We start from the raw sequence: 14931 nt of genomic DNA, 5'->3' as shown, positions 1-14931 counted from the left end.
AAGGTATTTGGTCATGTGTAGGTTTTTATGTATGTGATCACTCACATGCAGCAGCAAGAATTGTGCAGTAGCATAAAACAGTGCGTGAACATGCAAGTCCTTGATGACATTTCTCATTTCATAGCATTAAAATGTTCCATGAATTTGAGAGCCGCTCTTGATTCCTTTCCTAAATAAAGATGCCACAAACTTGTTAGGGACTACAGATTGACAAAAACGATCAATTAGTTGCTAGGCAGCAACCACAGCCGTCCAGTTTTGGGCATGGATTATAATTTGCACTTTCCAAGAGTTGGCAACAAGCTGTGAGACTTCTGAGCAGATACTGCATAATCATAAGCAATTATAAGCAGTTATTGCAAAGGTTGTTGACAGGGCTAGTACTCAGTTAACAGAAAACTCTCATGATACGATATTCATCAAGTCTTGGATTTCTAATACTGACTCTGCCTTATGCCTTTTCTGAAGTGAAATCAGAGCCTCCTGTATGTTTTTGTGTTGATTTCCCTAATCCTATGGGATTCTATCAAAAGTCACTCTTGTTTACTGAGAAAATTTTGGGTTACAGATTGCTACAGAGGCCCGTTCAGTTGCCTCTGCAGCTATCTAGCTGAGATTTTGCCATGTCACTATCAGATGATCATCACTAGCCAGGCCCAAAATTATTGCATCTAGCATGGAAGATGTTAGCTGGGCAAGTGCCATGGGCAAGGATGGTTTCAGAAAAGTCGAGGAGATTCTCGGATAGAGTGGGAAACGCCTTATAGGCAGCCTTCCTCATCAAAAGGAGAAAGGCTTTAGAAAAGAGCAGCCTAGTATTACCAGGACTTAAAGCATGGACTCATTGACTCACTGTAAATCTACAACGTAGTTTATCTTTTGGCAACTTGTTTGACATTACAAACATAAGATGTGCGTTTTCTATGCCTTGCTGTTTGTCTGACACTAATAAGATTTGGCCCCACCACAGAAAACTGTATTTACAATCTTTGCTTATTTGAGGAATTTGCCGAATTCTGATGCCAGATTCTTCAGGTTGTTATGTTTGGAATAACTTAACTGAACACCAAAGGCAGGAGTAAGACCAAAGAGAGCCTGAATTGATGCAAGCGGTAACACTGTCCTTAACATTTGACTTAGCTCATGTTTTTTTGTGTTCCCTCCAAAAGGGTGTGAATGTTGCTTGCCATTCTTCTTCCATGAACTTGTTCTTCTGTGCACGCATTCTTGAAAAGAGAAGGATTGCATATATTTTATTTTCCTTTTGTCAGTGTTGACAGTAAGAATTTGCTCTCTGAGTCAGGTTACTCAATGTTTCAAATTGTGGCAGACTTGGAGGCATTGCATCTTCTTTTACACTTGCTGTGGAAAAAGAAGGTCATGCAGGGGCCAGATGTCCTGATTCATGTTGCTGTTTTCTCAGAATTGAAGACAGCACCCATGATTTTGCTTTTGCCTTTACAGTGAGATCCACACCAACTATATATTAAGAAAGCATGCTTAATTTTTTCCAGCCTTACCAGCTAGTCCAGTAAAAAAGTCCACCTTTGTCAGAAAATCTTGCCTTGCTTGCATTTTAAGAAACTTGGTTTCTTAGATAAGAAACTACTCTTAAGTCGCTTATTTTCCAAATGCAAGTAGTAGTGCATGATTTATTTATTTGTTTTAAATTTAGGGGTTGTATATTCCACTCATATCTACCTCTGTGGGAAACAGATTTAGCCATGGAAGTAGATACTGTATTATTTTTGCAGTTGGAATATGCCTTGAACGTAACTTGCCTGCCTTTGAAGAACTGATAAGCAAAACTAGTCTGCATCCTGAAGGGTTTCAAACTCTGTTAAGGATCCAGTTGTTAGCTGCTCAGCTGGATGATTCCAGCTTTTAGAGTTAACCCTTTCACTCTTGCCCTGTAGTTTATATCTATTATATTTTCGCTATCTTGAGAAATTTTGTATATTTGCAAAATAGCATACATTTAACTATTTTGAAGCTCTTATATCATTCTTTGCTGCAGTATGACCTGATGGGAAACTCAGCTACTGAACTGAAGGGGTTGGTTACTAGAATTGTAAAGCCTAGAGAGTTCATAAGCAGTCTTGTATGACGTTGCAGCTCATCCCCAGAGAAGCAGTATGCTTTGTTTATCTTTGCTCTGTTTGTTAGGTGCTGCTTCTCTTTGGAAGTATTAATTTCAGACTACCACCATCTTTTTTTAACTTGTTGTTTCCTGGCTGTCTTCATCCTTCAGGGAAAGACTCTCGTCTCCTTGTCTTCAGACTCAGTGCTGTCCAAAAAGATATAGAAACAAAGCAAATGATAAGAAGCAAATACGACTGCAGAGAAAATAAACTGGAGAGAACAAAAGGTGATTTTATTATCCTGTGTTAAAAACATCCACTGTGGTATGATGCCTGTAGTTACCAGGGACTTGTTAGCTTCCTCGAGGCAGTTGTAGGTGTTCACCTTTATTTTTTTCTCTGGACAGTCAATTCAACCTTTGTTACGCTTATATGTGAAAATAAGTCTGGTATAGTCCAGCATGACATTTTAGAACTTTGTTACTTGGCAATCACTGCTGATGAAAAGCTCTAGAGAAAAATAGATATGTTGCTTTCAGGATTGAGGGGTATAAGAAGAATTATGCAGGGATGTGAGACTGAAATAAAGGACATTTTAAGGTGACGGAACACTGGCAAATCTCCATTAAATAGTAGTGCTTAGATTAGTTTGGGCGTTGCCAATTATTTTAGTAGACATAAACATTTTCTGGTCTTCAGAAGCAAGCTGCTTTGGAAAGCAGCAGAATAGTGAAAATCCATGTGTTTAGTCTTCACTTGCAAAAGGAGTAAGGGGAAAATAGATTTCGAAAGAGTCATAGCCTTTTGTCTTTTTCTAGAAGTTAATGTTATCCTATTGGGAGGTTTGTAATTCTGTGTTGCCAAGTCATGCATCAGAGCCCCGTTGTACTAATCAGAACAAAAAAAGCAGACCCTACCCCAAACACTTACAATATAGAGCATTATTTCCTCAGGCTGCCATTTGTATGCCATTAATACTCACCATGGCAGTGAACTGAGGATTGTTGTGGCTATTCGGAACAAACTACTTCTCGTCACAAAGAAATATAATCCACGCAACAGTTTAACCAGCAGCTCTCTGCTATCGTCATCTGAATCTCCAGTAGAGGAGTTCCAGTATATCCGGGTATGTGTAATCTAATCGCTAATTACCTTAACAGACTGGGCAGCACTCAGCTAGTGGGGGGGGGAAGGCAAAGAGCATGCGTTTTTATCTTCCTGAACCTCCAGACAAATAAAAGTGAGAAGCCATATGATGGTGTTCCATCATATATATGCCAAAGAAATCTTTCAGATTTTTTTAATTAAGTTTCTGCTTGTTCTTTATCATGTTTCTGTGCTTAGAGCATATCCCTTTAAATTCATGGAGTACCTGCAGCACCCACAGTAGGAGCTTGAAAAAGAGAATAATTCTTTTATTTACATTATAGGAAATATGCCTCTCTGACCCTCCAGTGATTATGACGCTGGTGGATGGACCTACTGGAGACAGTGACAATATGATCTGTGTAGCGTATCGGCATCAGTTTGATTTAGTTAATGAGAGTACTGGGGAGTCCTATAGATTGCATCATGTTGAAACAAACAAGGTAAGTTTTCATCATTGAAACTATTTTCTAGCAGAACCACAATGAATGTAATTTCTTGCAGACTCAGTGCATCCTGTGCTGACCTCCTGGGAGTGTAATTTATGGAGATCCTCATGTCTCTTCATTTCTATAACCTCTGCTTTAGGACACTCTGAGATATTTGTTCCCTTTGGGATATGTGATAATAATCACTCCCAAGAGAGGCAGTTATAAGGTATGACACGTTAGGAAAGAGCCTGTGTTTCAGGATCTGGAATATCGCTGTCAGCATAAATTCATTTTTCTCCTTTCTTAGTCAATAGTTTGTTTTTTGCTTTTTCGTTGTGGTCTCAGTGTTTTATTGTTTAAGAAATTGCAGCAAAATAACTTCCGTTGTTGGCCACCAGTATCTCATTCAGATTTGCCTACTTGCATGTACTAAGGCTAAAATATTTGCACATAGCTTATAGTTCTATTTAAGAAACTGTTGCCCAGTCAACTAGTAAATTAACTGAATCTTTCTAACTAGGACATAGGGTTGGAATTTAAGCAAATGTCCTGATTTTCAGAAAAGAGTATTTCCAGTATTTCCTGCTGCTGGGAAGATAATGATCTTCAGCATCTCTGAAAATCAGATAATTGTTTCTAAATATGGATGTGGACATAGAGCTTTAGATAAAAAAATGGAAGATTTTGCACAGTTAATCTTTTGTTCTTGTTGTTGTTAACTGACTCCCTTCCTCATAGTGAGATAAGGGACTGCTCTTTTCATTTGATGGTTCTTGTTGATAGGTTATTTTCTTTTTAAATCATCTGTATTTTTATTCAGATCTGATGAATCTGAGGTTTGGTACTCCTAGCCTGGGTGATACAGTGTAAGCTTCTTCACAGCACTGGAAATCTGTCTTAATCTGGATGAGAAGGAACTACAAGTAAAGAATGGGGATGGAGAAGTACACCACCATCCCACCCCACCCCCGTTCCTTTTCTCCCCAGGAATCCTTATTTCCTTTGAGAACACAAATAAAGCAGACAATATGAGCTGAGCCAGTGACTTTTGTGATGTTGAAATGGGACACCAAATTATTTCCACGGGTAACAGAGCAGAAATGGCTTTCAGTCACTACAAAGGATGGGTCCAAATGTGTTTGGTATAGATATATAAACTTCCAGGTCTGTTTAACAGTTCTTGACCTATACAGTAATCTTAAATCAAGAGGTGAACATCTAGCTTATTGTACAAAGGAAAGTCAAAGAACTGCTTTTCATGGAATGTGTCTCCAACCCCTCTCCCTGCCCAAGTAGTAAACGTTGTGGTCTGGGAAGCATTTGTCTAATGTTATCTTACATATTTCACTAATAAGGTTTCATTTCCTGAACAGATAACCTACTTTTTATGGTTAGTTTGGGTTTTTTAATCTAACTGTAAAAGACAAATACAGAGTTGAAATATGAGAATTTATGTAGCCTATGCTATGTAAAAAATACTGTGGTTTATCCAGCACTGGTTCTCAGTTTCTAAATTCAGCCTATTCAGTAATCCTTAAGTACATCCCAGTCGACCTCTGTAAGTGTTAGTGGTTTTGAACCAGTAATTGGTGCATCTGATCTTTTTGCTAGTTATGATGTGCAATGGAGCTTTTTGGATTTCACTTTTTGAAAAGAATTGTTATTTTTAGCATATCATGTTGATTCACAGCTGTCCTGAAATCACCCCATTTCCCAAAATTTGTATTGCCAAATGAGTTATGTAAGTTTTTATTGCTTTATACTGTGGGCGTGGTATTGAATATTCAGTACTGTACAGAACAAAGAAATTGATTTCCATCCTGAGAGCATCCTGAAAATGATTCACAAAAGAGGCTGCCTTTGAAAAATTACTACTTTTTTTTTTCTTTTTTGCTTTTATCTGTAGTTGTGCACTCCCCCAACTGATTGTATGGCTTGTTAGTCAAAACCTGGTTGTAATAACCTCAGTATCCTCTGCCTGTTCATTACCATTTCCCATTATCATTGCAGGTTAATTTTGTTGCAGCTATTGATGTATATGAAGATGGTGAAGCTGGTCTACTGTTGTGTTATAACTGTAAGTGTTTAGGGAAGACCGAAAACGGTAATACCTCAATCTGCATATGTAATTCTTTTTTCATTGGAGTCTAGATCTGTATTTTAAAATAAATTTCAGTGTTTCATGGAAAGTTTGTCAATATACGTTCTTTTGAATTTAAATGCGTATTAGAGAGACTAGAAATTGAAGTAGTATTTTATTGCAGGGCATGTTGAATTTAGTCGTACTAGCTGTTAGGTTTTAATTTCAGGTATATGGATGTGTATCTATATATTTATAGATGTTACCACCTTACTCACAAAAGTCCTATTTCTTCAGATCTAGCTCATTCTTTAGGTAGTTACACACTTACTAGGAGTTTTCAAGACATGTACAATTTAGCATTCCACCCCTTTTTCCTCTGTGTGCTGTCCCATTCTGTCTTTGTGCTTTTTCTTCCGCCTACTTCTTGGCACTGTTTCATTATTTCATTGTAATTCTCTCAATCTCCTTTTATAAAATGGCCTTGGATATAACACACATATGTTCTTCTCTGCGGTACACAGGTACTTTTTCTTCCGATCCTCATGAAAACAGAAGCTCTTAGCCTGAAGCAGCCTTTATGAGGCTGTGCTGAAGGACAAGGCAAGGCTTTCTCTGTTGCAGAAGGCGTGTCCTATTTGCCTCTCCAAAGTGATCATTGATGGAGACAGGATAAATACACCTGTGTTCCAGCACTGTCTATCAGATTGGTACCACGGAGCAAGTTTTAAGTGTCTCTAAACTATATCTTTCTACGCTCTGTGAGGCCTTACTGGTTCTGGTAGCTTGCCAGATCCTACCTGGTTCTGGTTCACTTAACACTGCTTCAGAACTAAAAAGCTGTCTGACAGAGCATAGTGAATTCCCACCTATATTTCTGCAAGGAATCAGTTCCCCTCTAGTAGACCCATCGCTGAGCCAAAGCTAACAAACTTAGCTAATCTTGAAAGTTACAATAAAGGTGCTGCACAGGCTTGCAGCAACTTGAATTCCTATTTCTAGGACAGTGTCACAGGGAAACCTGCATTTGTTCTTTAGAGAGTTTTATAATTCTGAAAGTATCGTCATAGAACAAACGTGAAAACACAGGATTTGGCAGTGTCCTAAGTTTGTATTTAGAAGACGACTTGCAATACATTTCTGGATATAAACTTTGATTCAGTCTAAGGACATGAATTACAGGAAAAAAATAGAATTTTGCCTAAAAAAATAGGAAAAGAGCTGGAAGCAGCACGTATTTGAGAGGGTCATAGATGTTTACCTGGAGCCCCCAGTGCACTCATATGAGCTTGTGAAGAAAAAATTGCAATTGCATCTCGTCTTTAAGCTTTCTTATTGTTTGCTGATACGACTTCTCAAATCCTGAACTTCAATAGATGTTTGATCAGCACTAGTGCATGTGTTTAAAGAAAAATCTGTTGGTAGTAGAAGGTTAAGTTCCCCGTTACCTAGGTCTATCAAATTAAAAATTCAGAACTGCATTGCCAGTAAGAAGCTGTATAAGCCAGCATTCGTGTCTGACTCGTAGAAAAGACTGTTAATTTCAGAATCAGTGGACGTAGAGCAGCTAAGAAGTAGGTTCACAAGTTACATGATTAATGAAATCTTGTTGTCTGTAGTATCCCCTGTGTGTAACAGTCTTCAAAGAACACAAACTGTGCTAGCATATGGCTGCTTGAAGGGCAGAGAGGTACAGTTCTGCTGACACTGCTTTCTGAATTTTTCTTGCCTATTCCTCTATCCATAGACAAGGTAAGGAACTGACAACTGTTGAAACAGAGTAATACTTACTTTGTGAAATATGACAACTTACTAAAATGTAGGTCTTCTATTTTGATCTTTCAAATGCTGTGTTCACAGAAGCAGCACATTTCCCTTATCTGTTTAGATGTAGAGGGACTTCTACATAAATGTTTGATTATGTATATAATGCCCACACTTCTGCAAAATCTGCCTATAAAGTTGGTGTTTGTCACTTGCAGTGTAAGGTGATGGATGCTTCTTTTTTGTTATAGATGTTTGCCAATACAGAAAGGTATATCCTTTCAATGGAAGTTCTCCGCTGATCCAGCCATCAGCTTATGACTTCCACTTCAGCTGGAATCAAGTTCCTTATGCTGTTGGTAAGAAAATATCTCTCTTTACTAAATGACTGTTTTTTTCATTACCGTTTAGGCTTGCACTTGGCTGTTAGTGGAATTGCAGTATGTGTGCTAGGAATAAGCATGTTACATTCATGATGCCACTTCAGCTAGGTTTCTGCATATGATAATTTTAAAAAGTGGAGCCTTGGTGGCAAGTTCTTCCTTTGCTGAACTTTTTTTCCTTTCTCTTTTTTTCTGTTTTTCATTTTGCATTCAGTCTGCGTTCTGCCAGGCATGGAGAGTGAAGTTTTCTTCAGACTTGATGTAGCTCAATGTCCATCAGTATGTTAGACAACCCTTTTCATAGGAAAGGGAGATGCCAGAAGAGGTCAGATACTCAAGAACAGTTTTCATGGAGCATCCAAGAAACATTTACATTAACCATTTTTCCTTGCCAAATATTTTTTGTTTCATTGCAGTCTGTGCTTTCCCTTATATCCTTGCCTTCACTACTGATTCCATTGAGATCCGATTAGTGGTGAATGGGAACTTAGTCCACACAGCAGTTGTGCCTGAGCTTCAACTTGTAGCATCAAGGGTAAGACACGGGAAAATCATGTTTGACTATTTCTGTGATATGTTGGGATCTAATTCACATAAAAAGTTGCTGCAGCCAAAAACCAAACAAAAATTGAAACATGTGCTACTTGATCTGTGGTAACTGTTCATCTGTGTGCTCTTAGTTTATATCAGGTACAAAGAGAATCAGAATTGATCTCACTGTAATGCAGATCTGAGATATTTGACTTTATGGGGCAAATGCTATCCTCAACATCACAGAAGTTCCCTCCACTTATAGTGGGATAACCTTTCCATGACCAACTCTAGTTGCCTTAGCGGCAATACAGCAATAGTGGCAATAGAATGTAGTGGACAAACATTTGAGCTCTTACTCAGAAGACGGTTAAGAAAGCCTCGTTGTATTAATGATGAGTTATTTGTCATTTCAGTCAGATATTTATTTTAAAGCTACTACTGCAGTAAGTGGATCATCTGACAGCAGCTCTAAGGAAATGAGTTCAAGTTCCCCTCAAACACCGACAGCTTATGAAATGCCAGAACGTCCTCTTTCTTCTCTAGAAGGTAACATGGTTTCCAGGCAGCTTGAATAACGATCTCTGATCATTCCAACAGCTATCACATCTCAGTGCAGCTGATCTTTAGTAAGATGAAATTGATCAGGTAAAAGATTTTGAGTTCCTAGCTGGGAGTCTGGAAGATAGAGATTTTCTGTTCATCCACAGATATGAAGCACCTGGCTGAGTTTTTGTCCCATAGTATCTCTTCTGAATGCATGGTAGCACTGTTTTGAAGAAATCATTTCTGTAGGAGGGGAGGAATTAAGCTTCAGTAGCTTGATGAATGTTTGGCAATATGGCCAAGACTAATAATGCAAAAGGAGTTATAAAATGTTGGGAAAACTTGAGATTTCACATATGCCATTCCTTTCATTTAAGAAAAGCTAAACTACCACTGGGTGGTTAAAGCTGTTTCGCGAAACAAAAGTAAGAAGTTCTGGCCTCGAAAGAGTTGCACAGTCAATTTAGTGTAACATGACCTGTGAAAAAATCAGTCTATAGGGGAACAATAATGGAGAAACAAGGGAATGCCAACTAGGTAATGCAAGATGTATATCCTTACTTAAATCTGCTGCTGCACTGTTGGCAGAAGGGGAAAGGAGAAAGGAATCACAATTTCAGTTTTTAAAAGGCAGTGTTATTTGATGGTAAGTTGGCTTCTTTTTTTCCTAGGAATTAGGAAAATGTGTGGTATTTTATGTCACCTAAGAAGAGGAGCCATGATTTAAACCACTTGGGATCCAGGCTCCAATATACTTGCAAAATATTAAAATACATGGGGAATATTGCACAGAGTGCAGAGTCATGGTGTAATAGTCAGAATACCGGCCTCAGGACATTTAAATTTACTTCCTGGTTCCACTGCTGATTCATCACATTGCCAATAGTCAATCTTCTTTTTCTCTCTAAGTCAAATTGCACGTCTGCACAACGTGGTTGTATTTATTCCTCCTCCTAGCCTATTTATATTGAAAGATCTTGGGGGCAAGAAAGATCTTTGTTATTTGGGTTAAAAAGCACCCAGCACAACGAGTATAACTTTTCTGTGTAACTTTTCGTTTGGAAGTATTAAGAACTGATTCTATTGTGAAAGTGTAACATTCTTTTTTCCTTCTGTGTTTCAGGTGAAGTTCTGTGCAAAAACCTGTACAAAATTCCTCTCAGTAATCTGGTTGGGCGAAGCATTGAACGACCTCTGAAGTCACCTTTGGCTCCCAAGGTCATCACTACTACAACATCCAGTGGCATTGCCTCTCTTCCAGTTACTCACTCGCTATCCTTATCTCGTATGGAAATTAAAGAAATTGCAAGCAGAACACGTAAAGAATTGTTGGGTAAACTCTCCTCATTCTTCAGTGTACATATCAATTGCCAAGTGTATAATTTCTAATCTTTGGGCCATCACACTCAGATTTGTAACATGAAACCAGTATTCATAAATAAGTAGCATAAACAAACAAATGAAACTGTGAGAAAACATTATTTGCAAATAGTCGAGCCAGTGTCTGATCACATGTAAGGTGACCATATTCTAAGCTAGGTAGAACCTATATAGTTAATAATGGAAACCAGCAACAGATACCTTAACGTTTTCATGAATGCTTTATTTTTTGTTGAAAGTATTAAGTCTTTTATTCCTTTATTGAGGCCTCTTGGATGAGCCTATACCCAAGACAGAAAGTGCACAGAAGCAAAAAAAGGTTCCTCGAAGACAGTCAGACCCCAAGCAGGGAGCAGTAAGATCAACTAGTAGTGACAGGTAAATATACTCGCTTTAGAAAAGAACCTAAGTTAGACTGTAAATGTTTTCAGAATTGATTGTTTTTCAACCTGTTCATGCTTACCTCAGTTGGCATGGGGCTGACTGAGACCTTTGTATACCAATGTGAATTTCATGCTAATGTGTTTGTTAGAGTATCTGAATACTGTAAGTACTGAAACAATTATACTTTTTGCTAAAGACATGTTAATGAGCAAAACAAGACTAAATGGGATTTTGTGGGGACCTGCTGCAGTTGAGCCTGTCGTTAGGATTTGGACGACTAGATCTGCACTGTGCAGGCTCACTTGCTGTTTTCTTCATATGCTCTTGTGTTGGTATTTCCAGAATAAATTTTGCGAAGAAACACCATAGCGTTTGTCTGTTTGGCTCGGCTTACCTGACCCCACTGCCATTCTCTTGTTTTCACTGTTTTCATAACCTGTGTTTGTGTAAAGTAGTATCAGAATTCAGCCAAGATACAGTAGACTGAGATTAACAAAGCAAACAAAAAATCTGCTGCAATGTAAAACCATATTTGATTTATTTCACTATTTGGAAATTATTTGGGCGGGGGGCTTCATTAATATTGCCTTTTGATGATTTTTCAGTAGAGTAAAGCAGAAATTCAGTTTTAATGGTCTGTCTCTGTCTTTAGTATTAACTTGATTGAATCTAGAAATAGCCATTGATCCTTCTTGCCCTGATCTGTGTATTTTTTTTCGTAACTTTTGTCTTCCTCTTTGCAGGATAATCTCAAGCTCTTTTGAAAGCTATTCTGAAGGATGTCATCTTTCCACTAGTTCAGATCCCGATACTTTAGCAAACAGGGAGGAGAGCTCACCATCTAGCTATCCATTTCAGCTGATTTCTTTATATGATGAAGACATCATTGACTTGAAGTGAAGACAGTCTTAAAACCTTTCTTCCTTACTTCACATTTTCTTACAACTCTGTGAGCTCTATGGGAATGTCACAAACACTGCTTCTAGTGGTAAAATGTGGCTGGAAGTATTGGTGATTAATCTTTATAGAACCCATGTTGTTCTGGCTAGTTCAGCCTGATTTGGTGATGCTTATATCTTTGACATAGGTATGTTTTCTTTTCTCAGTTAATGAGCCATTACTTTTTGTGGCATTCTAACAGTAGGTAATCAATGAGAGATTTAGGCTGAAACTGAAGTAAATAAAACGTATTACTTGTTCTGAGCTTCTAATAATTTGAAGTACCTGAATGACACTCAGCTAAGGTAATCGCTGTTACTACTATCATGAGTTGTTTTACAACAGTGTATGTCATGTGGGAAAAGGAATTTTATATCATAAATCACTTCTTTTGGTTTTTCAGTCTTTAAAAAAACAAACAAAACAAAACAACAGAAAAAAAGGCTTGCAGGCAAGGTCTTTCCAAACAGTGCAGTCTGTCCTTGAAATGATGCAGCTGTGGTATGCTCAGTGAAGAATCAAGGATGTTCTATAAAGATCAGGTAAGATATGAAGACGCTGCTTTCTTTGCTCTGGCCTGTCCATGCACATTTGTTAGAGAAACTGGAAAACTGTTTTGGCATTAAGAGTCCTTGAGCAGAGAGACTTTTTATAGAAAACACAAACTTTCAAAATATTCCTTAAGAATTGGAAGTTTAAAAAAAAAAAAACCAAACCCAAACAAAAAAAACAACTGTATTTCTCCATCTACTGGAAAACTATTGCTGTAGTGCGCCTACAGATTTTTCCATTACAGGCAGAAGAGCCAACCCCTGATTTTCTTTCTGACTACACAAAGATTCCTATGCAGGCATCAGCATTGGCTGTTGTCTGCTCTTGCGCCAACAGCATAAGTCATTATTCCAGATAATCATATTTTTCTAACCGGATCCAGACTGAAACTTCACTGCTAAGAAGCTAGTTTTCTATGATGAAATAATCACCTTAGATCTCTTGTTATGTTAAAGGTCAGGGTTTCATGTTTAAAGCTTTATTATTTTTTAACCCTTTCCTCTATGCCAAAAATAAATTTTAAACAGTATTTTGAAAGGGTTTTGTTTTGTTTGGGGTTTTTGTTTTGTTTTTTTTTTCCTTTTCATGAAAGTGTGCTGCCTCCAGGCTTTTTATATATGAAGATTTTAGCTTTATTAGCAAGTATTTCTTGTTCTATATGTAGAAATACTTCTGTATCCTTGATTTTATTTTGTAATACCAGTCATGTGTCATGATTTCACTTTCTGTCCGAGCATGACCATCTGGAGATGTGTGCCTTTTGCTTTGGTCTGTCTGAATGTAAAACTGTTTTTGCGAAGTATTTTTTGCCCAGTTTATTGTATATAATGGCTTAATTGCTCCACCTAAGAAAATATGCAAGGCCTTATCTGAAAGGATCATTTCTTACTCTCAACTGGAGTGGCTGATCAAGGAAAGAAGCAGTATTTTCAACAGCAATTAACCTAGGAGCAGAAGCAGTATAAACCAGTGGCTACTATTATTTTAGTATTTTTGCATCCATAGATGTGCGTGGTGAACTTTAATAAGCATCTAAAAGGAAGTGCCAGCTCAAAGTCTTTGCAAGAGCTCGTAATTCTTTTTGAGGATGTTATTTCCAGAGATTGTGTTAATTTACCCTGTCCTATTTATCTGGGCAGCTAAGGTTTAAAAAAATCAATCTGAATTGATTGTGCTTATTCTCCTGGAAGTTGTAAACACTTTCGCGGACTTACTGAATCCACTTTAGGGAGCACTGCTTGCACTTAGATATTCTTAGAAAGCAAAAGCACCACCTTTTTCCATAAACAGATTTCCAGATGTAGTATTTAATTTCTGTTATGTGGGTGTTTTTGAAGACGGTACCAGTGTGTTGCAAAACTGGGGCTTTAGTTAAAATACAATTTTAACTGGAAACTTCGCTTTGCACTGTTAGGATATCAGATTTTAAATATATTGCAGATGTTCACCTGTGCTATTCTAGGATGATGTAACATGACTAAACCATAGTTCAATAGCAGTTGAAGCAATATATGGAGATTTTAAAAGTTGTTTTGAAGAACCTGAACAAACACCATATTTAGGTATCCTGAAAGACAAGCCTTAGAGATGGAGCACTAGGGCAATCAAGAAGAATGAGGAAAGCGTGACAGAAAGCTTGCCCACTGGCTATGATGGTAGTCAGGATGCATATAGATGTGGCATTTGCACCATAACCAAGACATGGTTATAGAAAGAGGGGCCATATAGCAAGAGTTACTTTCTTTAGCCAGAACCACAGTAGTGGCTATGAAGTGATTGCTTAAGCTAGACAAAACCAGATCAGACTAGCTTCATGGTACTTTCTGGAACAGGATGTTGGTATCATTTGAAGAGGGAAGCCCAGCAACTGCCTCTCCCCCCACCTCCCACCTGAATTTTATGCTATAGCTTGACTTAATGGGTCAGGCGCAAGCTGTTACGCAGGTCACAATGGGAACTACCAGACCTAACAGACTATTGCTCATATAGGACAGGAAGGATCTGAACCCTGGAGAAAAATTACCTGTCTTCATTCCTAATGTATGCAGTAAGTGCCTTAACAAGGCTGCTACTTCTTGAGTTTTTGCTTCTGTAATTAAACACCATGTCTGCAGGGATGTAGGGATAATATTAGACCTAGCAAAAGAAGTTGGGAGGGATCATGCAACATTAGTTTGGTTTATATGACACCTAGAGGTGGTAGCTGAGGGTTTAGGGTCATTTATATGTAGTGTACTCATACTTAGTGTGGGAGAGCAGCCCAGAGTATAGGTAGAAGGCAGAGAACATGATAATAATGTTCCAATTTTGTTTGACACAAGCCACAAGAACCAAATTCTGTGAAGGTCTTTATCACATTTATTGTATCAAAAGACAAAATATCATACAATAATGTGAAATTGCTGGTGCAACTGGACAAATATCCACTGTACAAGGATGTGGTTTCTATAGGCTCTTAACAGTCTCATCAGACTGCTGTGAGTTACATGCTTCTTAGTGTGATGAGTTGGCATCCTCTGAACTAGCTTCTAGCCATTTTTTCTCTCAATATTGTCTGAGATCCATACCATTCAGACTGCTAGTTTAGTTAAAATCAAAACAAAAGCCAGCTGGTGGTATTGACATGCAAGCTTTTGTGCATCATTTATAAAGGGCAAGGTTTTTATACATCTGTGCAACCTCTCCTACTTCAGACTAGTGTCAGATGACAAGGC

The 14931-nt window shown here is 38.0% G+C and overlaps 1 protein-coding gene across 7 annotated transcripts in view; it reads left to right on the top strand.

The window, feature by feature from the left end:
• GARNL3 (GTPase activating Rap/RanGAP domain like 3) overlaps positions 1-14931 on the top strand; it is a 63042-nt gene that overhangs the window by 44124 nt on the left and 3987 nt on the right. For 6 of the 7 annotated variants that reach the window (XM_076355712.1, XM_076355711.1, XM_076355710.1 and 3 more), the window contains 10 exons: positions 2252-2368; positions 3035-3207; positions 3512-3670; positions 5669-5735; positions 7754-7861; positions 8302-8420; positions 8833-8965; positions 10086-10295; positions 10609-10720; positions 11470-13019. In XM_076355712.1, the coding sequence (XP_076211827.1) occupies positions 2252-2368; positions 3035-3207; positions 3512-3670; positions 5669-5735; positions 7754-7861; positions 8302-8420; positions 8833-8965; positions 10086-10295; positions 10609-10720; positions 11470-11626 (1355 nt within the window). In that variant the 3' untranslated portion in view covers positions 11627-13019. Of the gene's footprint in view, positions 1-2251; positions 2369-3034; positions 3208-3511; positions 3671-5668; positions 5736-7753; positions 7862-8301; positions 8421-8832; positions 8966-10085; positions 10296-10608; positions 10721-11469; positions 13020-14931 lie in introns of those variants that run through there. The other variant, XR_012996787.1, reaches the window with a different exon arrangement.

The sequence above is a fragment of the Aptenodytes patagonicus genome, chromosome 18, assembly GCF_965638725.1.
Source record: "Aptenodytes patagonicus chromosome 18, bAptPat1.pri.cur, whole genome shotgun sequence".
NCBI lineage: Eukaryota > Metazoa > Chordata > Aves > Sphenisciformes > Spheniscidae > Aptenodytes > Aptenodytes patagonicus.
Note: the sequence above shows the minus strand (reverse complement) of the source record. Positions and strands in the feature narration are given on the sequence as shown.